Source organism: Trichomonas vaginalis, chromosome V (assembly GCF_026262505.1).
Source record: "Trichomonas vaginalis G3 chromosome V, whole genome shotgun sequence".
Classification (NCBI taxonomy): Eukaryota; Parabasalia; order Trichomonadida; family Trichomonadidae; genus Trichomonas; species Trichomonas vaginalis.
Genome location: NC_067207.1, coordinates 3,440,768 through 3,464,823, shown reverse-complemented (window position 1 = coordinate 3,464,823; position 24,056 = coordinate 3,440,768). Strand labels below are relative to the sequence as shown.

The 24,056-nt window shown below is 30.2% G+C and overlaps 8 protein-coding genes across 8 annotated transcripts, besides 5 other annotated features; 2 read left to right on the top strand and 6 right to left on the bottom strand.

Moving 5' to 3' along the window:
• Positions 1–1,120: 1,120 nt before the first annotated feature.
• Positions 1,121–1,639: a mobile genetic element.
• Positions 1,640–3,737: 2,098 nt separating this feature from the next.
• Positions 3,738–4,397, top strand: TVAGG3_0272230 (2-5A-dependent ribonuclease family; the record flags this gene model as incomplete). Its single annotated transcript, XM_001580940.2, has 1 exon — positions 3,738–4,397. One exon carries the CDS (start codon positions 3,738–3,740, stop codon positions 4,395–4,397), a length of 660 nt encoding a protein of 219 aa, XP_001580990.2.
• Positions 4,398–4,726: 329 nt separating this feature from the next.
• Positions 4,727–4,853: a mobile genetic element.
• A 231-nt stretch (positions 4,854–5,084) lies between these two features.
• Positions 5,085–5,129: a terminal%2Cinverted (terminal inverted repeat of Kolobok-N3_TV transposon ID:TVAGG3_0272210).
• Positions 5,085–5,281: a mobile genetic element.
• Positions 5,237–5,281: a terminal%2Cinverted (terminal inverted repeat of Kolobok-N3_TV transposon ID:TVAGG3_0272210).
• A 271-nt stretch (positions 5,282–5,552) lies between these two features.
• TVAGG3_0272200 (uncharacterized protein) lies at positions 5,553–6,587 on the bottom strand (the record flags this gene model as incomplete). Its single annotated transcript, XM_001580939.1, has 1 exon — positions 5,553–6,587. The coding sequence occupies one exon, from the start codon at positions 6,585–6,587 to the stop codon at positions 5,553–5,555; it is 1,035 nt and encodes a 344-aa protein (XP_001580989.1).
• A 5,121-nt stretch (positions 6,588–11,708) lies between these two features.
• On the bottom strand, positions 11,709–13,620 carry TVAGG3_0272190 (ribonucleoside-diphosphate family; the record flags this gene model as incomplete). Its single annotated transcript, XM_001580938.2, has 1 exon — positions 11,745–13,589. One exon carries the CDS (start codon positions 13,587–13,589, stop codon positions 11,745–11,747), a length of 1,845 nt encoding a protein of 614 aa, XP_001580988.1.
• Positions 13,621–14,583: 963 nt separating this feature from the next.
• TVAGG3_0272180 (amino acid transmembrane transporter protein) lies at positions 14,584–15,919 on the bottom strand (the record flags this gene model as incomplete). Its single annotated transcript, XM_001580937.1, has 1 exon — positions 14,619–15,893. One exon carries the CDS (start codon positions 15,891–15,893, stop codon positions 14,619–14,621), a length of 1,275 nt encoding a protein of 424 aa, XP_001580987.1.
• A 648-nt stretch (positions 15,920–16,567) lies between these two features.
• Positions 16,568–17,647, bottom strand: TVAGG3_0272170 (uncharacterized protein; the record flags this gene model as incomplete). Its single annotated transcript, XM_001580936.1, has 1 exon — positions 16,568–17,647. One exon carries the CDS (start codon positions 17,645–17,647, stop codon positions 16,568–16,570), a length of 1,080 nt encoding a protein of 359 aa, XP_001580986.1.
• Positions 17,648–17,754: 107 nt separating this feature from the next.
• On the bottom strand, positions 17,755–19,002 carry TVAGG3_0272160 (Serine/threonine-protein phosphatase 2A regulatory subunit B'' subunit gamma family; the record flags this gene model as incomplete). The annotated part of the gene is made up of 1 exon (XM_001580935.1): positions 17,755–19,002. One exon carries the CDS (start codon positions 19,000–19,002, stop codon positions 17,755–17,757), a length of 1,248 nt encoding a protein of 415 aa, XP_001580985.1.
• A 698-nt stretch (positions 19,003–19,700) lies between these two features.
• Positions 19,701–20,356, top strand: TVAGG3_0272150 (uncharacterized protein; the record flags this gene model as incomplete). Its single annotated transcript, XM_001580934.2, has 1 exon — positions 19,701–20,336. One exon carries the CDS (start codon positions 19,701–19,703, stop codon positions 20,334–20,336), a length of 636 nt encoding a protein of 211 aa, XP_001580984.1.
• Positions 20,357–20,749: 393 nt separating this feature from the next.
• TVAGG3_0272140 (leucine-rich repeats (6 copies)-containing protein) lies at positions 20,750–24,045 on the bottom strand (the record flags this gene model as incomplete). Its single annotated transcript, XM_001580933.1, has 1 exon — positions 20,870–23,920. The coding sequence occupies one exon, from the start codon at positions 23,918–23,920 to the stop codon at positions 20,870–20,872; it is 3,051 nt and encodes a 1,016-aa protein (XP_001580983.1).
• Positions 24,046–24,056: the final 11 nt, after the last annotated feature.

The following is a 24,056-nucleotide window of genomic DNA, read 5'->3' as shown; positions in this document are numbered from 1 at the left end:
AAGAGTTCGGAACAAATTTATTATTGAATATATAGGAAATCAAATAATTATGCATAATCGCATAAAAAAATGCTGAAACAATGAAAAGAAAAAAATAGTTGCCCAATAGAAAAAGTCGAACCCATACCCCTACCCATTGAGTTATCCTCACTTTCAAGTTTCGATCGAAAAAAAGTTATTTAATCGCGTAACTCGCACCGTTTAGTCGTATTTCGAAGTTCTATATAGTATTAAAGATTAAGTTACATTATGTAACAAAATAACTTTTTATTGTTATTTGATTTTGATAGCATTATTAGCTGAATATGAAAAATCTCGTAGAAATAATCATTTCATTCAGACATAAGTATTGGATTGTTTCCCAACAAGCATAATAACACACGTTTCATATTATAATTTATTTCATTTCTGTACAAAATTTAGATAACGATATCAAATAAAAAAAACTGTGGCATTTTTTTACTTCAAACTATCATGAAGTGTAACCAAATTGGGTGAGTATTCTTGCTATCAGTATGACATGAAAAAGTGAACGACAAAAATTGAAGATATTGTAGTTAACTCGGATTTTTTTAATTGCAAACACATCTATAATTTGTTTAAATATCATTTATTATATCAAAATCGAAAAATTCGTTTTTGGAAATCTTTGAATTTATGAGAAGTTCTACAAAGACACTTACAAATATAGCGTTTGCAATAAAAAGGCTCTTTAATCTTCTTCATCCTTGCTCAGAAACTTCTACTGGTTACCTTACGGGTAACCTGCAAAGCTGCTTCCAAGGCATCGGGAAAATAACGTATTTTCGTGAGACTACCTTTATTTTTTCGAAAAAAAAATATTTTCAGAACAGCCTTAACGGCTAAGATTTAGGAACAATGTTAAGTATCAAAAAGAAAGGAGGTCTGATATAGACAACATATATCGTTGAAGGTTGAAAAAATCTCTAATATTTGAGCCCAAAATTTCAAATTTTAATTTTTTGAAAAAAGAGGCCACCCGTATGTACGTTTATTTGAGAGGAGGAGGATTATATTTTTGAAAGGGTGAAACATTATGAATATGTTAATTATATAATAATATGTATTATTATAAAAAAGAAAAAATAAAGCACGTTAAGGGAGGCTTCCGACCAGAAAGCCATCTCAATTTTTTGTGATGTTTACACCAAAAGTGAGATTCGTTAAGCGTTTTTCTCGTTGAATATTGAGTTTCCCGGATTTTAAGTTATTCATAAAGCTTCTCTATATTATACCCTATCTACTGATATGATTATTTTTGAAAAATCTCTTAAATCGACCTGCACTGAATTTTTTAGAGAAAATTCGAAATTTTATAGGCGTTTTCTGTAACGTTTTTTTACGGAATAAAATCCGAAAAATAATTTTTTGAAGAATCATTTGGGTAGAATACTTATCGAAAATTATATTTATTATAATTTTGGTCGATAAAAATAAGCGGATTCAAAACTGGCAAAAACCCTTTCGGCAATTTGTGGACGATTCCGAACCCCCTCATTTTTGAAATTTAATAAGAAAAATAGAATCTTTATTAAATATAGATTTTAAAAAACTTGGTTATAAATTACGAAATTTTCTCACTTGGGCTAAAAAGTGATAATTTGGTCGGAAGCCACCCTTAAAATTTTTCTTTCTTGATTTTTTACAAAATCTACTTAGAATTATGCAAAATATGACTAAATAATTATAAATTTCAAGTTAAATTTTAATTTTGATAAATACCCAGATTTGCCTTACTTTTACCACCTCTCTAAAGCTGGGGACACCGCCTATCGTTGGGAGTAGCTATTAAATAGAACCACCAAGGGTATTTTTCGAACTGCCGGTGTAGTGGAAACATCCGACATAATGATTCATTATGCCAAGGTTTGATTCCCATTTAGCTAATTTTTTCTTTTTTGGATCATGAATTTTTTTTTGGGTCACTATAAGATTTGTTTCATGTTCTAAATCTGCTGCATATGTAATCTATTTTTATTTACCTATTTTTTAAAAATCTATTGGATTGCCAAATTTGAATATATTTAAAATCATAAAACTCCAAAAAAACTATAAATATATGTTTTATGCATAGTGCCGATACTCAAATATCAGATTACTTAGATCCATGAATAATATCCGAATTTTTTTTCTTAAAATTAAACTTCAAAACTTCTTGCAATCTTATTCTTAATCAATTGTAAATTTTTAAAACCATTTTTTAAAATAATTTTGCGTAAATTTTATTCTCATGTTGTTTTAATCGAAAATTGATACATTTTCAAAAAAATAATATTGACTTATGAAATTCATTTTTAAGGTGAAATAGTATTGTTTTTATTAAAGTATATGAATAATATATAAAAAATTAATGAATAATATAAGCAGATTTTTAGTTTACAAAACAAATATGAGCAATGCAATTTCAAACTTTTGCTGGCAATTTCGATATTGCTCAAGTTTGTAGTATTTGTGATACCTATAACATCGGCTTAATCAAAATTCGATTTTTCTTATGAGTTATTGAGAAAATTTGATTGCAATGAGAAGGATTTCGACGTTTTTGATAAACTAAGAGCTGAGCTTTAGGGGTTCAGTTCATTTATGGCTGTAGTTTGATGCGTAGATCTCTTTTTTATTGTAAATTCTTTCAGCATGGAGATCGAGAATGAATCTTTTGAGAACTTTATGAGTTTTTACACCCGTAAAGAGGTCCTTCGAGGAAAGATAGTCCAGACTACATGAAGATGTAGGTTAACCAAAAAAAGCCGATGGTTTCCCCATATTCATGTAGATCTTCGAAAAAATGAGCACCAAAAAAGCCAAAAAAATAGGCTTTTTATTGGATTTGTACACTAGATCAATAATCTATTTAGGATCTGACACTCTTTTTAGCCAGAGATATGAGGTCCTTTCTAGGAAAACGATCTATTTATCCATAAAAAAATGAATTATCGTTTTCCCCAGAAATTACATGGGGAGTGGTAAAAGTAAGGAAAATCTGGGTAATTTAAATTTCAAAATATCAAGTTCAGTTCGACTATGTATGTAGTAATTCCTCAATAAAGTGCCAAAACCATATTAAAATATATGAACATTTTCAACATTTTAATGTTTTTATTTAAAAATTTGATGGAATATGAGCTTCAAACAATTATTATGTAAATAAAAATAATTAAATATATGTATTTATTCGTATTACAACCGTAGTAAGTCGATTCTTCCTTTCTTCTACTGAGTTTTGAATTTGATTTCGAATTGTAAAGAGATTCAAAGGGAAAATACTAGCGGATAAAAACTACCTCCATGAAAGGGTCATAATGGAGTCAAGTTGTATTTTTTGATATTTTTTGCTTTTCGAGCCTAAATAGGTAGCCAAGATAATGCCTAAAAATAAGGTTCTAAATTCTGAAGTTTACATGATCCTCTCGTGTGCACCCTTAATATATGACTAGTCTTATATCCAACATCTCTACATTAATTTCGAGAATTAGTATCTACAAAAATCATTTATATCCTATTTGGGATTTGATGTTTAATTTTTTGACAAATACGAATTGTATGGAATATGCCGAAACAATGAATTGTTTAGTAGCAGTAATAGAATGCAATATTGAATTAGATGAAATTGATCAAAACAATATGCTTTTTTAAAACATTAGTATCTGATAAATCAAATAAATTGAATTTGTTACAGAATTCTTTAATTGTAAGAAGATGTTGACAATTAAAGTGTTATGTTGAGAGCAATTAATGGTCACACACGTGTTCTGCGACTTCTTCTTTCTGATCCATCCATTGATGTCAATGCCACTAACAACTCATCACGTACAGCATTGATCCGGGCAGCTCGTGACGGACATTTCGAAGCTTTAGAACTTCTCTTGAGTTTTCCAGGCATCGAGAAGAACATCGTCGACAAGAAGAATCGCAGTGCTCTTCATTACGCAGTTCTTCTCCACCACAAACAGTGCGTTGAGTGTCTTCTGAACGACAAAGATGTCAATCCACAACTTCCTGATGATTCTAGTTTCACACCTCTTCACATCGCTGCATCTAATGATTTCTCAGACTTAATCCGTCTTTTCGCCGATCGAGATGACGTTGACTTGAACTGCGTCGACTCAATCCAGTGGACACCTCTCCATGTTGCCGCTAAATGCGGCTCAACTAGTTTCGTCGAAGAGTTGCTTCAACACGAAAATGTCGATGTCAACCGTCAGAACTTGATGAAGCGAACTCCTATTTTCAACGCTATTGAAAACGAAAAAATCGAAGTTGTCAAAGTTCTCCTTTCTCGTGAAGACCTCGATTTGAGTGTTGTTGACAGCGAAGGACACACAGCTAAAGACGTCGCACTCCAGACAAAGAACGAAGATTCATTAATCTTCTTTTAAATAAATGAGTTTTTTTATTTTTTTTTGTTTGTAAAAAAATTATTTTTAATAATAAAAAACGATAATAATAAATCCTTGAAAAATTAACGCACTTGTCTAAAGGAAAATGATAAATGATGTTACGTATTGGAAGCATATTTATCCTGCTTTACAGAAATATGTTGAAAAGTGAGTAAAGTTATGAATAAACTGATCCTAGTGAATGATATTGTATTACACAGAAATTGAATGCGACATTTGAAATTGTTTGCAATAGCGAGAGAATAGATTATTGAATGACAAAAATGCATCTTGAGTGTCTTTACTTATACTTGTAATGACAAATGTTCTTAAGGGTGCACTTACGCGTATCTGACTTTAATTCAAATTTCTGACAAATGGCGTGAAGTGTCATTGAAAATTAACCTTAAACATCTGAATCGAAGGACATGTAATACAGGTGTAAGTGCACTCTTAAGAAAAATTTTCCACTTCAAGATAGCAATGATATAATAGAATTGAATAAGAAATCGTTAAATTTATTATCCAACATCTCCCCAAGATACAATGTCCAATCATTTGTAAACGAAGAATATTACAAAATATCATCGAAATAACAATAATTCTTTTTGCTATAGTTTTATTCTTTCTGTCATAGCAAATTTCTATTATAATATTGAACTCTTTATTGAAATATCAGTTTGTTAAGGCTCCAGTCCCACCCTCTCAATTTTTAAAAGTGAATATATCCATCAATTAGAGTTTTCTTGCAATACTACGCCAAGTATCATAATATAATATTATAGCTCATATTACACAAATATTATAACTTTAATTATAAGTCATGATAACTCTTATTTATGGATATGTTCAATTTTAAAAATTGAGAGCGTGGGACTGGAGCCTTAATACTTAGATGCCTTACAAAGAAAACCTATTTCGAAATTAAGAGCCATGTTCCCGATATTATTGCATTACTATATCAGTACTAATTATTTAAATTCACTGTAACAAATACGAACTCTTTGAAAATTAAATTGAGAAATCAAGCCGCATCATCTTTTGAATATAAAGTTTTTCATATTTCAATTGATATTAAACAATTGATGAATGCTTTCGTTAATAATGGTCTTTAATTACAATTTTTTGATTATATAAATTCATAAATCATGAATATTAATATAAGCAGCTCCCATAACGCCTTCGTCTAAAGGAAAATTGATGATATAAATCAAAAGCAGATTTCATAGGCTTTTTATCTATAATAGGAAGCTCTGCTTCACACAGATATGATGAAACGTGAGAATGATGATGAATAGAATATATATTTTGAACATTATTTGTTGTAACTGATCCATATGTTTTATCTATTCTGTCACAGAAAGAATCTTTAACTGTAATTGAACCAGAACCCCATTGATAAAATTCTACTCCTGGTCCTGTGTTTCCAAGAAATGAACAGTTTTCAATAAGAACAGTTGATGCACCTCCATAGAATGTTCCATAATCAGATTTTTTGTGTTCATTATTCAAAACATTACAAAAATAAAAATTATAGTTACCAACATCTAATTCTAAAATTAAATTATTTGATGTTGTGTTACAAAATGATGAATATGTTACATTACTTAGACTTGTTGTATACCAAAGAAATATTCCTGAGTCATAGTCTGCTTCACAGAAACTTGTGTTGATTGATTTAACTTCAATATTTCCATAATAAAGAGAATTAATTCTTGAATTTCCTAAATTTCCGCATAAATAAAAAGAACTTTCATAAAGATAATTTTTATTATTTGAATAAGAATCAACATATGAATGATGTCCCCAATCAGAGTTTGTTTTTGATTTGTAGCCACATGTTCGGTATTGAACAATTGAACTATTACACTTAAAGTATATAGATCCACCATTTGTATTACTGCTGCAGTTAGTAAATGAACAATCTGAGTTAAGAAATTTATTGCTTGTATTCGTAAAATAAATGGCACTCTTGGTCGTAATTTCAATGAAGATACAGTTATATAAGAAGCATTCATTATTTGTTGATCTTGCTTGAACGTTTGTACCTTGAATTGGTTCTGAATTAGGTTGTGTATTGTAAAAGTGCTCCCAAACATCATCAGGTGATTGATCAAAGTGTAAATTATTCATAGTTAGGGTTGTTAGATTCCCGACGATAGGTGTCTTGGAAGATTTGCCTGGTGTCATCATAGTGTCTTTAAATCAAAAATTTTATTTTGGAGTTAGTTTTATTGATTTTTCAATAAAAAACATTTCTAAAACAAGAAAATAAAACGATAAAATATTTATATTTTATATAAGGATCTTATATATTTAAAATAAATATCATTTTATTTTTTTCATTGGTGTCTGTCAAACCATAATACACTATTCAAAAATTCAATGTGTATTGCGGTTTCAAAAGACACCTTCAAATTGAACGATAGCACAGACACTATTGAATTTTACCCATTGTATTTAGTTTTTACCCTTTTTATTTTTAAGAATTAATGACTGAAACAGCCGTTTTGCTATGACCTCAATCACTTTTATTTATTATTTTAAATATTATTTAATTTTATTATTTGAATAGGCCAACTTATATTTGAGAAGCTCAATTTGAGACCACTTAATACATTGAAATATCATAAATATTGAAATATTAAAAAGTGTATTTCAAAATATTGAAATTATAAAAATTTATAATACTGAAATTGAGACAAATTAATAAATTCAATGTGTTTTTTTTTGAAATAACTCTCAAATATTATTTTTTTGTTTATTTAATGATGAATAAATATGATTGCTTCAGTCAATCATAAAAACTAATTTAAGTTTAAAATAATGAAAGGATAATTTGATCGTTTTTTAAAATACAATTATTTTTGATGATTTGCAAGAATCTTTGAAAAGAATATAATATAGGTTCTATTTTTGTAAAATTTATCCAAATCATGTATTACATAAATTACGATTAAAACGATGAAAGAACCAAAAAGTGTGTTTTGTGTTTTGTTGTTGCGTGTTGGATGCGGGATCCTGTTATTTCCGAAAGCGACAAAAAATTTGGAAATTTAATTTCCGAAATCGAAATTATATTAATGTTTTTAAAATTCTTATATCAAAAGGATTAAAGTTCATTAAGAGAAAAACAATTCTTCTTCTTCAATCTATTGGCGCATTTATTTCTACACGCCAATAAGGAAGGGAAAATTATAAGACACCATGGTGTCTTCAAAACGCTAATTTTTGATATTTTCAACAACCCTATTCATAGTTGATGTGTGTTTTGATACTGTTATCTGAAAATCGTGATTGAATTTCATTGTTTTCATCAAAAAAATGAATCGGCATTATTTGACATTTCAATGATGTAAATGTCAAATAATGCCGATTCATTTGAATCTTATATTCAAGTTATGAAATTGCGATTCTTTTAGCTGTCATCAGCATTTTAACAGCTAGTGCATGGAAACAATGATGTAAATCATTCTAATCTTATATAAAAACATCGATTTTGCTGATTAAATTTTTGGATTTCGTAATAAAATGATCAATATTGTAAATAATTAAAGCTATTGTACTTACACATGATTTGTATATTATAAAATGTATGAAATATCGACTTAATTCGCTTGAAAATTTGAAATAGGGAGAATCTTTATATAAAACGCCTAATATCTAACAATTATTACACTAAATGAATACTTAAATTTGAGTAATCGATGATTTATATGAATTCTCTGGTCTGAATAAAGAATATCGAAAATTAGTTTGATTTTTGGGTTGTTTTGATAGTATTGTCAAATGTAATGATGTAAAAACATGAATTTATTAGTAAATACATGCTCGTGTTTGAGTACAAATAGATATTTGTTGTTGTGAAATAAGTATTTGATTTCTTGTAAATCTTGAATGAAAACAATAAGTTCGTATCAATGGGAAAATCGAATATGTAGCTATTTAATTTGTATCAAAAGAATTTTTTAATGAGAATTTAAATTTCGAAGAAATTTGTTATGTATCGTTGAGTTTTGTAATTAAAACTGATATGTTAATGATGTGATTTGCTTTTTTAAAACATTTATTAGTCTTGATGAAATAATTTTTCTTTTAGTTAAACATTTCTTCTGAGTTTGCTAATAAAGACGGAGTCCTTTGTGAATGTGACATAGGCGCCCGAGAACTGTATGCACAAAAACTCTTATTGGGTGTCTTGTCTTTAGATATTCTTTCAAAAATATGCCAAATTTGATTGATGATTTCTAAAAAAGTAATCTAATCATCTGATGCCATTAATTGTATTTAGAAAAAAAATTCGTTCTTTTAATTTTTTAAGAGTAAAAGAACGAATTTTTTTTCTAAATACAATTAATTCACCAAATGCAGAAGTGCAATCGAATACAAACAATCGAATCTCCTAATTGATGAATCAAATAGTCCATTTTTCATTGAATTATTTAATCAAATCGTCTCTAATCATAGCAATCCTCCAAAATCAATCAGTAGTACACATGTTATCTTTGATCAATTCTTACGTTATAAAGAGAAGAGCACATTTATATGATCTCAAGTATATTTTTGATTTTTTTTTACAAATCTTGTCAATAAGACATTTGAAGTTGTTACCGATACAGTTACATAATTTTAAGATACAAATTCACCGCGCAATATTATTTTATTAAACTAAAACAGAGATAATTTTCTAAAAATTTAAATCATACATTGATCAGTACCTTGTAGAAGATACACATATTGATTTCAAATTCGTATGCATTGAAATGTTCGACGACATTTACACTGTTCGTTTTGAACCTATAATTATTCCATTTATAGTTGAAATGTCAAAAATTTACCACATCAAGATAAGCGATGATACAATCGAATTGATCTCACATTTCAGCATGATACAAATATCAATAATATGTAAACTAAGAAAACATTATTGATATACTTAAGGGTGCACCCGTATGTACGTTTATTTGAGAGGAGGAGGATTACCCTCTCAATTTTGAGGGATTCGTTAGTTTATTTTCTCGATGAATATGCAATAAAATTTGATTTTTACCTTATCAATATACTTCATATAATATACACATGTTCATGTAAAAACTTTTTTCCAAAATCCTCAGGAATTAAGGGATTTTTGAATTTTAAGAATTTTTTTCGAATTTTTTCGAAAAAAAAATATTTTCAGAACAGCCTTAACGGCTAAGATTTAGGAACAATGTTAAGTATCAAAAAGAAAGGAGGTCTGATATAGACAACATATATCGTTGAAGGTTGAAAAAAATCTCTAATATTTGAGCCCAAAATTTCAAATTTTAATTTTTTGAAAAAAGAGGCCACCCGTATGTACGTTTATTTGAGAGGAGGAGGATTATATTTTTGAAAGGGTGAAACATTATGAATATGTTAATTATATAATAATATGTATTATTATAAAAAAGAAAAAATAAAGCACGTTAAAATTTTTCTTTCTTGATTTTTTACAAAATCTACTTAGAATTATGCAAAATATGACTAAATAATTATATATTTCAAGTTAAATAAGGGTTTCGTTTTGCTAAAATTGTCACTTTTATAGCATATTTGTTTTTGGATGTTTTGCGAAACCAAAAAAAAAACTATGATATACAATGTGTGTGTAAAGAAAATACTTTATTTACTAGTTAAAAAATCATTTGGTATTGATCAAGTTATTTTTTCTGGATAAGATATTATATGGATAATTGGATAGAAAATACAATTATATAATCTTGTACCTGGTTTAATTAAGCTAATTGTCATCAGAAACTTGTAATTTTTATGAATTTCAGATTTTCTTTTCATTACTGCTTTTCTTAATAGGTCAAGTTCTTATTTACGTTATAAAGTATGATATTTACAAATATCAAGTTATCGTGTTTTTTGAGAAATTATGAGAAACAAACAAAAATGAAAAAGATAGGAATAGCAATGAATAGTGATGTGGGTATAGAAAATGTAAGAGATATGAATGCAAAGCAATCAGTATTTAGGATATTGACCATAGATTTCGAAAAAAAATGCTGCATATTGAGCGAAAACTATGATTATATTATAAGGCTGTCATTTAAAGCATAATGAAACTATTCCCTTTTCATTTTAATCGAATAAGATAGTAAAGATTTTTGAATTAGCTAGAAACTGATGAGATGTTTTCACAAATCAGATTTTTAATCTCTATAATGCATAATTCACTCAATATCTCAATTTTGATATTGCGAGATATTTTTGCTATCGGTTTCGCAATTTTGACACAATAGCAAGAGGGTTCTATAAGCATTATTATCAACATAGAATCTGAATATCATATCAGAAAATGTCGCAAATCTGACATTTACCCGACCAAATAGCAAAAATAATTGAATACTTTTCGCAAAAACTTTAAAAATCGATAAAAATATGAAATATAGATATTAAAGAGACTTTTTATATAATATTCATAAAGATTTTCCAAAAATATGATACCGCAAAATTAAAAAAGTGACGTCTTGAGTGGAGTCAAAGGTCGAAATTGCTAGCTAAATGTTTTTTAGCGAAATTGCGTATTGTACGTTTTTTTCGCAAAACGAAACCCTTAAGTTAAATTTTAATTTTGATAAATAATTTAAATTTCAAAATATCAAGTTCAGTTCGACTATGTATGTAGTAATTCCTCAATAAAGTGCCAAAACCCTATTAAAATATATGAACATTTTCAACATTTTAATGTTTTTATTTAAAAATTTGTTGGAATATGAGCTTCAAACAATTATTATGTAAATAAAAATAATTAAATATATGTATTTATTCGTATTACAACCGTAGTAAGTCGATTCTTCCTTTCTTCTACTGAGGTTTGAATTTGATTTCGAATTGTAAAGAGATTCAAAGGGAAAATACTAGCGGATAAAAACTACCTCCATGAAAGGGTCATAATGGAGTCAAGTTGTATTTTTTGATATTTTTTGCTTTTCGAGCCTAAATAGGTAGCCAAGATAATGCCTAAAAATAAGGTTCTAAATTCTGAAGTTTACATGATCCTCTCGTGTGCACCCTTAACGAATAGTTTGAATCAATTTTACCTTTTCTTCTTTAAAAACTATATCTGTTTCCAGTCAAATTGGTTACCTTTTCTTCTTTAAATAAATGAGTCTTTAGTGATCTTATAAAGATGAAATCAAGGAATGCTTTTTAAAATGCTTGAATTTCACTGAAAATAGAGATCATCCAAAAATTGAGTTTAATATTGGAATTCTTCATATCTTTAAAATCCATTACATACAACTTCTCACATTATGCAAAGTACTCAGTAATATAAGTTAATTAAATAAATATAGATTTTTTATGAAAAAATAAGAATTAGGTATCACACTTTCCATCCTTGCATGTATCGACAAATGTCTTGACTGGTTTGTCATTCTTAACATTTGTCTCAAGGACCTGTGCGTCTCTGCTTCCATTTCTGTATACTGTGAGTCCCTTGCATCCGTTCTTCCATCCCTCGATGAAACCTGCGCGGACATCGTCTTCTGTAGCCTCGCGTCTGAAGTTGATTGTCTTAGAGATGGCGTTGCAGCAGTGCTTCTGAACGCGTGCCTGCATAGCGATGTGATCTTCAGCCTTGATATCAAGAGATGTGACGAAAACGCGGCGGAGTTGTTCTGGAACTTCTGTAACGTTTGCGAGTGTACCTGTCTCAAGAATCTTGTCCATGATCTTATCTGTGAAGCAGCCGCAATCTTCGAGAGCCTTCTGGAGGTGCTTGTTGACGAATGGCTTCATTGGGCCAGCAAGGCAGTTTCCTCTTCTGTAGGCAAGAGCGAAATATGGTTCTACGCCAGATGAAACATCAAGGAGCATTGATGTTGATCCTGTTGGTGCAACGTTTGTAAGAGAAGTGTTTCTCATGGCTGGAACTTTGTCTGCCCAAACAGATTTCTCGAAGTTCGGGAATGATCCCTTTTCAAGGCCAAGTCTCTTGGATTCATCGATTGCTGAATCTTGGACGCATTTCATGACTTCCTCTGCGCAGGCACGGCCTTCCTCTGAGTCGTATGGGAGCTTCATGAGGAAGAGGAGGTCGGCAAGGCCCATGATGCCAAGTCCGATACGACGATTGTTTGTGAACATGTCTGTAACTCTCTGGACAGGGAACTTGGTAAGAGAAACAACGTTATCAAGCATTCTGATAGCTGTGCGTGTAACTTCTTCAAGGTGCTTGAAGTCAATCTTGCCATCAACGACAAACTTCTCAAGATTGATAGCGCCGAGGTTGCAGGCATCACCAGAATGAAGGAACTGTTCACCGCATGGGTTGCAGCATTCTATTGGGCCAAGTCCTGGAAGTGGATTTGCTTTGTTGACTGTGTCAATGAAAACACAGCCTGGTTCGCCGTTGGTCCAGGCAAGATGGATGATTTCGTTCATGAGCTCTGGAGCGGAGATTGTAAGTGGCTGAATATTTTCGACTCTGCCAGCTGCATCACGTGTGATGTAACGTGGGGCCATCTTTTCGCCATTCCACTTACACATCCATGGAGATGGATCGTTCTTGATAACACGCTCCATGAACTCATCTGTAAAGGCAACTGAAAAGTTGAAATTCTCGTATGTACCTGGTTGTTCCTTGGCATGGATGAATTCAATGATATCTGGGTGATCAACACGCATGATAGCCATGTTAGCACCGTGGCGTCCGTGCTGCTGGATAATGCGGAAAGCTTCAGCGTAGATGCGAAGGAAGGAGAGTGGGCCAGATGATGAGCCGAGTGTGCGCTTGCACTTGTAACCTGCTGGTCTAAGCTTGTGGAATGGGAATCCAATGCCAGAGCCGGCTTGCTGAAGTAAAGCTGCATCTTGAAGTGTCTGGAAGATAGAATCAAGAGAGTCTTCCATATGGAGAACAACACAGTTTGAAACAAGATCTGTCTTGGCACCTGCATTAGCAAGTGTTCTGCCTGCTGGGATGAACTCGAAGTTCATCATGACCTTTTCGAACTTTTTTGTCCATTTCTCTTTGTCTGTTTCGACTGATGCTAATGCCTTAGCAACGCGGGTGAACATTTGTTCTGGTGTTTCGTAGACTTTACCCTCTTCATTGTGAACAAGGTAGCGTGCCTTCATGACTTTGATAGCATTCGATGTGAAGGGCAATCTTGTCTTGATGCCTTCGAATTCTATTGGTTCGTCAAGGAGATTGGACATTGAAAGAAATGAAGTTCTCACAGAGTGCGCGCATTTTTGCAATTTTTGCGCGCGCGCCCTCTCAATTTTTTCATAAAACGGTTTTTATGCGGGTAAAATTGGCGCCCAAGATCGGAGCAGGTCAGATTGATTTTGTAAAGGTTATTTAATAAAATGATGTTTCCACGGCAAAGAATCCATTTGCAACAAAAATTTTCTTCGCGCCATAAATTAGCCTGTACGTTAATTTATCTCAAAATTGAGAGAAAATCATGTATCCCCGATGATGTAAGTTGGCGCTATAATTATCAAGAAAATTTCGCTTGTTATTTCTGGCGTATCTGATATTACTATCCAATAATGACACTAAATCTAATGTTTATTTGAGATGTCGAAGTAATTGAAATCGGATTGATTTCAAATTAAGGCCGATAAATGAATAAGCATAAATTTACGGATATATTTGCATGAGGAACCTAATACCCACAAAATAATTCCTTATTTTTGGAATGCGCTAATTGGTCAAAGCAACTTTTGTAATCTACCTCAATGAACAATGCATTGTAACTAAGTACATGACATTAATTATGCTTTTCCTTAAAATAAAGAATTATTACCATATTTACAAAATGATTAACCCTTTGCTCTTAGTTTTTTAAGGTGACAATGTATGGCAATGGTTGTATTACACTTTGATATTATCTTCCTCAACTAACTTCATGAAATTATTACACTCATCGAAAAAAATATCGAAGTTTCTGAGTTAAACATAAAAACTTGTATATTCGCCAGAAAGTATAATAGACTCTAATAGAATATGTTCAAAGGTGTTTATTTGCCTCGATTTACAATTTATATCAAGATATTTGTCAAAGTGTATGATTTTATAAGATTTTGAATAACAGATATTATGAAACATCAATACAGATGAAATTATAAAGTAACATTTCAATGAACATGAATTATCCTATAAAATTTTGATAGAAATTAAAATTATTTGAGTTATTTAATGATAGTAATAGATAATCTATAAGCGAAGTTGTTTATTATTTAGAAACAGTTATAAAGACTAATAACAATGATAGCGAAACCGAATAAAATTACGAAATATGCGAACAAAAGCTTAAAAATTCCTGGTTTGCATATTCTTATATAGTAAAATGCAGGTAATATGTAAGCAATTAACGGACAAAGAACGCCACCAATGATTCCGAAGATAGAATTGATTTTCTTGACAGTAATTGCGATAATTGCTGCAAGAACAAGTAATACGAGTGCAATTAAGTTCCATCTGAGTGTTGTGAACTCTGTCTTGAAGATAATATCGTTAATTGAGAGTCTGCAAGCAAATAAAATCAATGGAACGCAGAAAACAGTTAATAAAGCGTATAATCCTGTAGTAATCGATGTAAATATTTGTCCACTTGGATAATATGTAATAACAACTGGGTCCTGGATCTTATCAAACAAAGTAAAATACCCAAGAAGTCCAGGAGCTGTATATATCAAGTAAGCAAGGCAAACAACGCACGCCATTACAATAGTTTTGCGTGTTTTCGTACCATTTTCGAGCTTAACCAGTGTTGGGAAGATATTTGGATGGCATGTGTAAGAAGTAGCTTGAATTCCCATAGCTGAGAGGAAAATCCTGCTGAAATTGAAGTATTTCATTTGTTTTTGTGGATCGAATCCATCATTCTTAACTGATTTTCCGAAATAATAAGCGCAATGTAAGAAATAAACAAAAACAAGTGCCATAGAGGCAAATGAAACGAATGATAGCTTCTGCATTGTTTTCAGACACATGAGTGGGAAGTTAATGCAGAGAACTGGGGTAAAAATCAAAAACCAGCGATTATAAACCCAGTTTGGAATTCCTTTGAAGTTTTTAAGGAAGGCTGATGTAAGAGAGTATGTGTACTGTATGTAAAGTATTCCAACGCCAAATAATAAGACGGCAAGAATGATATTTACAACAATAACGAATTTCGAGCTAAGAGCTACAGACATTAGCTGTGAATAATCGTGGATATTTGATTTGACGGATGAATCGATGAGATAAATGAATGTAACGAAAGAAACAGAGGCAAGAATTAGAGTTAAGATTAAATTCAAGAAGACACCAGATCTAAAACAGTACGAAACAGACAAAAGACCTATACCCGTAATAGTTATAGTAAGAACTAGTACTGCTTGCAACATTGTCATTTGGCCATTTTTATCTTTTTCGTGCTGTGTTGATAATGGTTCTTCAAGACTGCCTACACTAATGAGTGTATCACTATTTAAGAGAGAGGCATTGATTGTATCAGATGTTGCTGTCATTTAGATTTGTAAGAAAAATATCGAAAATCTAACGATAATGAGAGCGGTTCAAGAAAGAGTAAAGATATGATTTCATTTGTATAAATTGGTGTTCATATCGATTAAACAAAACAGTTCTCACTTTAATCATTGCGTAAATCCAGTTATTTCCCAACCAAATATAATAAATTTTTTAAAAACCTATTTTTTGTTAATATTTGAGGAGAATATTGTGAATATATATAAAATTAAAAACATTTTATTTCCAAAATTTTTTTGAAATTCATTTTTTGATATCTAAATTCGTATTTTTTATTTTCATTTTTAGAATTTTCTAAATTTTTTGGAAAAAATGAGATTTCATTTCTCATTGTATACACATGGGAGTTAATTAGATTGATCTAAAAACAGATAATTTCATATTACATCAGCAAATTAAGCACGAATTGTTGAATATAAAGATGAATTTTTATGAATTATATAGTAATTTCAGAATATAGATTAGCATTTATAACTCTAATGAAATGTATTAGTTTTGGTGCTTTATTCGAGTCCATATTTTATTAATTTATCAAAATATATTTCTGTTTTTTGATAATTTGAATGTATTTATACGAATCAGCGATCAATTATTTTATAAATACTAACAAATTTATTATTTACTATACAATATAATGAACAACAACAATGAATAATTATAAATCATTGGTGACTGAATCTAACCAGCTCACCCATTGTTGACCAATACCAGGATCTTTATCTTTACGTGTTCCTTTTAGAAATTCATCAATCTGATCTTTACTCCAACATAACTCCGAACCAATTGAATTTATTAATTCATCTGATGGTTCCTGAGTAACTAACATCAAGCACAACCTTGATATTCTATCTTTGTTCATTGGAGGCTTTTCTTTCTTAACAATTTCGACATTTTCTTGTTTTGGAGCTTTTTCTCTTGCAATTAAAGCTTCTAGTCTAACAATATCTTCTTTCAAAATGGAAACTCTATTCCTTTCTTCGTTAATTTTGACTTGCCTTTCTTTGGCTTCAGAAATTTGTTTTGTAAGAGTTTCTTTTCTTTGTGATAAAACAATTCTTCTAGCATTCGATTGAGCTTCAGCTTCGGCAATAAATGCATCGAGAGCTTTTTGTATATTAAGTCTTTTTTCGCGTTTTTCGATTAAATCTTCGCTTGTATTTAAATTAGTTATTCCTGCAGTTTCATTCTTAACAGAATTTATCTTAGATGAGAGCTCATCTCCGATTTGTACGACCTCTTCATATTTTTGCTCTAATAATTTTGATTCTCTTTGTAAAGTTGAAATTTCTTGATTTTTACTTTGTATTTCCGATTCTGTATCTTTGATTTCCTTTTCGGACTTGAAAAGTTCTGAGTTATCTCCACCTTGTGGGAGATTTTTATTGATTTCTTCGATTTGCGCCTTAATTTTATCATTTTCTTTCTCTATATTGATAAGTTTTTCTTTATTTTGTTTTATTTTTTCTAAACAATCTGCTTTTCTGGATTCAGCTTCTTCTACAGAATTAATTTTATATGGAAACTTGGCCAAATCATCCTGAACATACTTTAATTTAGCTTCAAGCGTACTAGAACGACGTAAAAATCCACGAATTAATGAATCTGCATGCGCAGGATTTGAATATATGTTATTATCACCGATAATTTCTGAAGATTTCTTTAGGATTCCTTCTATTTTCTCTAGGAGTTCTAATGAAACTTTATCTGGGGTCATATCATCGGCTTTAAAACTCATTTTTCAAAAAGAAATAAAAAATAAATTGAATACTTTACAAATTTTGCTATGCGAAAATAGCCAAAAAATGCTATAAAAAACAAACGAAAATTATAACAAACAAAAGTTTAAAAGTCCATTTTCTCTTCTTCTTCATATTCTTCGTCTTCATCAAAGTCCATTCCAAAAGCTGTTGGAACTGAATATGTATTTTCAAAGGTTTCAACGTCAATAAGCGTATTAACAATGTCTCTAGAGTATCCAGAGTTCTCGATATTTGCAGAATTCATATCATCTACTTTTAATGTACAAATATCAAGAAGACGAGAATAAAAAAGATCGAAAAATATCTTTGTATGCAAAGATTCGGCCATTTGAGCTTTGTAGTAGTAATAAATGTCATCACGACCTAAAATTCCATCATCATCTGCGTCAAGAATCTTGAAAAAGAAGTTTATTGCATGAGGGTACTCAGAAATAAAGCGAAGGGGTATGTAAAACTGAATGAATCCTAAGAATGTGGCTTCATTATTGCGAGTTTCGATGTGTTCATACAATTTATCGATGAAAAGATCATTGAACCTGAATGAGTATATTTCTTTCATCTTTTCCTTCTTGATTGTTAATGTTTGCGGCTCTGCAACTTTTGTAAAATGATCATAAATCATTGAAACTTCTTTATGTGAAACTGAGCAGGTATCGTATTTGTCGAGTTCAATAAATTCGGAAAATGCTTTAGATTTGACAAGTAAAGGTACAGAAATTCGTTGATAAGGATTTAACTGTAGATCGAAAAGAATTCTGTTGAGAACATATGTAGAATAAATGTTTTTGGTCCATTCTGGATCAGTTGTATTCGGATACACTGTTGAAAATTCTTTAACTTTTTCAATGATAAATTGTTGTAAGCAGGATGATGAAATACATTGGCACGAATCAATTTCTTCAATACTATTAATCTTCTCCAAAACGTTCAATAAATTGTTGTACCAATCAATGAATTCGTGGTATTTTATGCCATTAAACTTTTTATCTTGGTCTGTGAAGGTAGTTATTATATCATCTGCTAATATTCTCTGTTTTTCCGAAGGAAATGATTGCTTTAAGCCTGTAAAATCAATTGATAAAACATCAATATCTCTTGAATCAGGATTTATATTCTTTTCAAGTAATTTTCGTTCATCTTCCGATATGTAAAATGCTTTTTGTTGTACTGAATAAAGCAAATTTCTGAAATTTTGATGAGTTTTTGTTTTCTTGGCGTAAAATGTTGGAACAATTGGCTTTCCATAGCCAGAAATCTTTTTAAATTCTTCTGTAACGTCATTCATACCCAATGATTCAAGTTGACTGATTATCTTTTCGTCTGAAATCATTCCCAAAAAGAAATAACGAAACGTTTATTAATTATTGAATTGAAAATAATCATCATCAATATTTTGATTATTTTACTGATAAGAAATCAGAATTAGGCAATAGATCACTATTCCTTTTATTTTATATCCTAAAATGACCATTATTCAACAAATTTGAAAGAAAAATTACGGAATTTATTACTTTTTTTGTGTTCATTTCATCAAAACACTATATTTTATAGGAAACTGCATCTTAGTTATCAGGATTGAATACAATATAGAATTCAAATTTTGATTCTTGCAAAAATGGTAAGAGATTATCATAATCACAGTATGATTTCATGTGTATATTGATGTTGTATAACATTTTACTCTAATTATAATATATAAAGTATAATTTGACCAATCTCAACCAAAAAATGCTTTATATGATGTCCATTAGAATATCAACAAACATAACTAATATATTAAAACATATTGAAACTACAAATACTTTTTAAAGACGCAATTTATATCTTCTTGAAGAAACAAGATGATACTAAATGGAGAAAGAGATGCCTAAGCTACATATTATACACATGCCTTACTATCTTAGTACAAGCACTAAATGAATATAGTCTATTTAAGGGAAATTGAAAATATTAGCTCAATCAAAATCTTTGGATGGTAAATTTCTAAAATTTGAAGCCATTTTTTTAAAAGTTTTTTGTTGAGGTTTTATGGAAGATATTTTCGGTCATCAAAAGGAATATGCAGGACTAAGTAGTAACTTGTACAAAGAGGTTCTAAATGGCAATATTAATACTCTTTCAGATCTGAAAGAAACATTTAAAACCAAAAATACGTACAATATGAGTTTAGTAGAGCAAAATACTGTTATGGCACGTATATTGCATAAAATATATCTGAATCATCAACTCTTGGATAAATTTGGTAATGATGATGTTCGCAAAGCGATGTGTAATTATGCTATTGAAGCTGCTAAAGGAGGGTCTGAGCAGGCTCTATTCATACTTGGAGAATCATCACCTATTGTGCACTTTTGCTGTAATGTAATGATACTCATGGTGACACAAACGTTAAAAAGCTGTGTGTTTGTCAAACAATGTGCTTTGTCTGTTTTCCATGACAATGCGGGTGAAAAACTTTCAGAAATCTTTGATGCCTATGTAATTGATTTAATTCCAGACGATTATCTTGAAGATGATCGTGGACGTTTTCGACCTTCTCCTGTTCCTTTAGAATTTTCAAAAGAGAACATCAGAAGATTGAAGAACTTTATAAAGAGCAATGCTGGTGATCAGAGTGAATTACTACTTCCAATCCTGAATGTTTGGAATGAATTAGCAAAATAGTTATGGAAAATGTCTAAAAGGTAATTTAGTTGGAAAATATAAATATTAATAATTTGTTGTACTTGTAAAAGCTGAGGTAATCATAAAAAAGCATGAACTATAGAATAACATTACAGCTGCATAAGAACTCATTGAATTTTCACAAAGAAAAAAAAATTAAAAATTAATGCACCGCCCGGGAATCGAACCCGGACCCCCACCTTGGCAAGGTGAAATTCTACCATTAGACCAGCGGTGCCACGATTATTAAGAAAATATTTTATTATAAGAGTAATTTATTGAAATTATTTGAAATTTGAAAATTTTTTTAAAACTATTTCTTCTATCATTTTATTAGTTACTGACCATTTTTGGCAAATAAAGCCAAAGGCCATTTGATATACCAAATTTAAGAAATCATGTCCATCATTTTTCTTGTGGCGAGATTTAACACATGAAAACATTCATTAAAATGAGAATCAAATGCCTAATGCACGATCATTACACCATCATTAATTTTACAATTTTCTTTGAAGTTAATAAAACTCGATTGTTTATAATTTTGGTAGAAAAGAAAAGAATAACACATTTTTATTAAAATAAGGTCTATATATTGTAGGATCTGCAGGCGTTGGAGGTAAATAAATATCTTCGAACTCAATATATTCTCCGCAGTTATAATCATTCATCAATTGATGCATTTCTTCAGTGGATATTTTGTTAACAATGAAATTGAAGAAGGATTTTCCATGATATGCTTGACTAACAGTTACATTCTTCACAAATCGAGCTAGATTGATTGCAACATTTTTCCTTGCACCGAGGTACAAAAGATGCAAACTTGAATTTAGAGAAGAGTTGAATGCATATGGATTAATTGTAATACTATCACAGATTGCAATTGCAGTAATATTTTCGCAATTTTTGAATGCAAAATCATTAATAATTACATTATTTTTGAAATAGACAAAACTCAAATTAAAACAATTTGTAAATACATTATCGTGAACTTTACAAAATGTTCCAACTATGACTGAACATAATGATATACAGTTACTAAATGAATACTGTAAAACTTCTCCACATTCATCTGGAATAACAATACTTTCTAATTTGATACATGAATCGAAAGCAAGTGAATTTATTTTTCTAATATACCAAAGATTAATTGATTTAATACTTATACAATTTGCGAATGTTTGATATTTTATTTCTCCTAATCTCTGTGGTACAGTTGTTATATTTAACATTGGACATTGAGAAAATGCATTTTCTCCAATAGAATAACATGTTGGGGGAATTGTTACTGTTTCCAACTTTTGACATTGTGAAAATGCATAATTGCCAATAGTTTCTAATTGATCGCCAAGATCAATTTCTCTTAGTTCTGAACAATTGAAGAAAGAATAATTTCCAACACTTTTAAGATATGGATTTCTCAATAAATCCTCAATTTTACTATTTGAGAACATTCCAGGAACAATATTAATAAAAGCAAAGGTGTAAAAGTTTTCGATATTTGAGTATGCAAATATACTTTTTCCAAGTTCTGTAGACAGATTATCAGGAAATCGGATTGATTTAAGTGATCCCCAGAAGTATACCAGTGAAAATGCATTATCTTTTATATAGTGACAATGTTGGTTCAAATGAAAGTTAAAAATCGATGCATTATAAAAACAATACTTTTCAATAGTATTTACATTCACATCCGTTGTAAAATTAATGATTGCATAACTAAATGCATTATTTCCAAAGATTATATCACCAGAATTCTGATTTTCCATTTTAATATTACACACAGCGTCTTTATAATCAAAACTTCTAAAAATCCATGAATTTACTCGTCTGTTTCCAACATTTGTAAAAGAGGCATATCCTAATGTAATATTATTACCTAGAAAAGTGATTTTCTGCAACATATAATTATCATAAAATGCATAATCATCAATCAAATATAAACTTTCAGGGAAAACAATTTCAGTAAGGAAGGGTGGAGAATCCCACATATGATAATTTGAAGTATTAACATCCATATAAAATGCTTTTTTGCCAATAACTTGCAGTTTTTTAGAAAGTTTGATTGAATCTATTACAGAATGCATAAATGCCATTTCTTCTATTACAAGTAAATTATCTGGAAGAACAAGTAATTTCCAAAAAAAAGTCATATAAAAACATTTTTTTGAGATGCTTGTAAGACTACTTAAATAGACATCCCTATTAAAAATACAAAATTCAAATGCAGCTTCACCGATTGAATTCACGCTATCAAGTATTGTAACATTTATAAAATCGTTATACGAAAATGCATTTTTATGAATTTTTTCCGCCCCCGATGGAATAACAAGATTGCCAAAATATGTGTAGTGCCTATAACTACTCCAAATATAAAATCCGTTGAAAGCATTTTCATCAATTATTTTTAGAGATTTTGGTAAAGTACCAAACTTGAAAACAGTTCTATTAAAAAATGCATATTTTCCAATTTGAGTGATACTGTTCGAAAAGTTAAACTCTGGAAACAAATAGGCTCCACAAAATGCATAATCTCCAATAGAATTACATTTTTCTGATAGAATAAATACATTGGATCTTATATAAATCTCATAACCATAAACATTACTATAATCATAATTATTATAATAATAACGAAAATAATAATGATAAATATAATAATAATCAAGATAACTTTCATGGATAAATTTCCTTCCAATGTTTTGAAAAGAACTAGATTTTATCTCTGTTAATTGGGAAAGATTAATTGGATAATATTCCTCAAATCTTATTAAACTTCCAGAATCCCAAAATTTTACACAAACAAAACTTAAACAATTCTTAAATGCCGCCGAGCCAATATATTTGATTTCATTCGAAAAATTGAAAAATAAAAGTTCTTCACAGTTTTCGAATGCATGATCTCCGATTTTAACAACAGATGGTAAATTTGATATTCTTGTAAGTTTTTTGCAGTCTGTGAAGCAATAAATACCAATTTCTGTGATATCTGGTCCGAATTCAACTTCAGTGAGGTTTTTCCATGTGTTGAAAAGGTAATTGTCGAGTTTCTTTATCTTGTCTGGAATCTTAACTCTTTCTAACAGGAAACAGTTAGAAAAAGTTCCAGCACTCAGTATTTCGAGATTATTCGGAAGATTTTTGTTGATCATAAGACTGTTACAACCAGAAAAAGCACTTGTTCCAATTGATTGTATCGAATCCGGGAGATTAATCGAATGTAGTCTAAAACAAGATCGGAAAGCGTTTTTTCCTATCGAAACCAAGTTTGTTGGGAGCTGAACAGTGGCAAGACTCGAACAGTATATGAATGACTCATTCTCGATCGATTTCACCAAATCCGGTATCACTATATGTGCAAGTTTGTAGCAATCCGAGAACGCTCTGGCCCCGACCATCAACAATTCTTGTGGGAGAGTGATACTCGTAAGATTGATACATCTCCCAAACGAGGACTGACCGATTGTGAAGCAATTTACTAATATTAATGTTTGAAATCGAGTGTCGTTATAAAATTGTTTATCTGAAACGTTCCCATCTACTTGGAATTTACCATTCTCTCGATCTAATTCAATTAAAGATGCCATCCCTTGATACCAGCCTTAGACAAAATAACAAACAAGCAAACATAATTCATTTTAACAATTTGAGAGCCTTTTCAAATTCTCAAAAATTCAAAGAGTCATTTGAATTTTAAATAACTTAAGTTAACCACATTTGCTT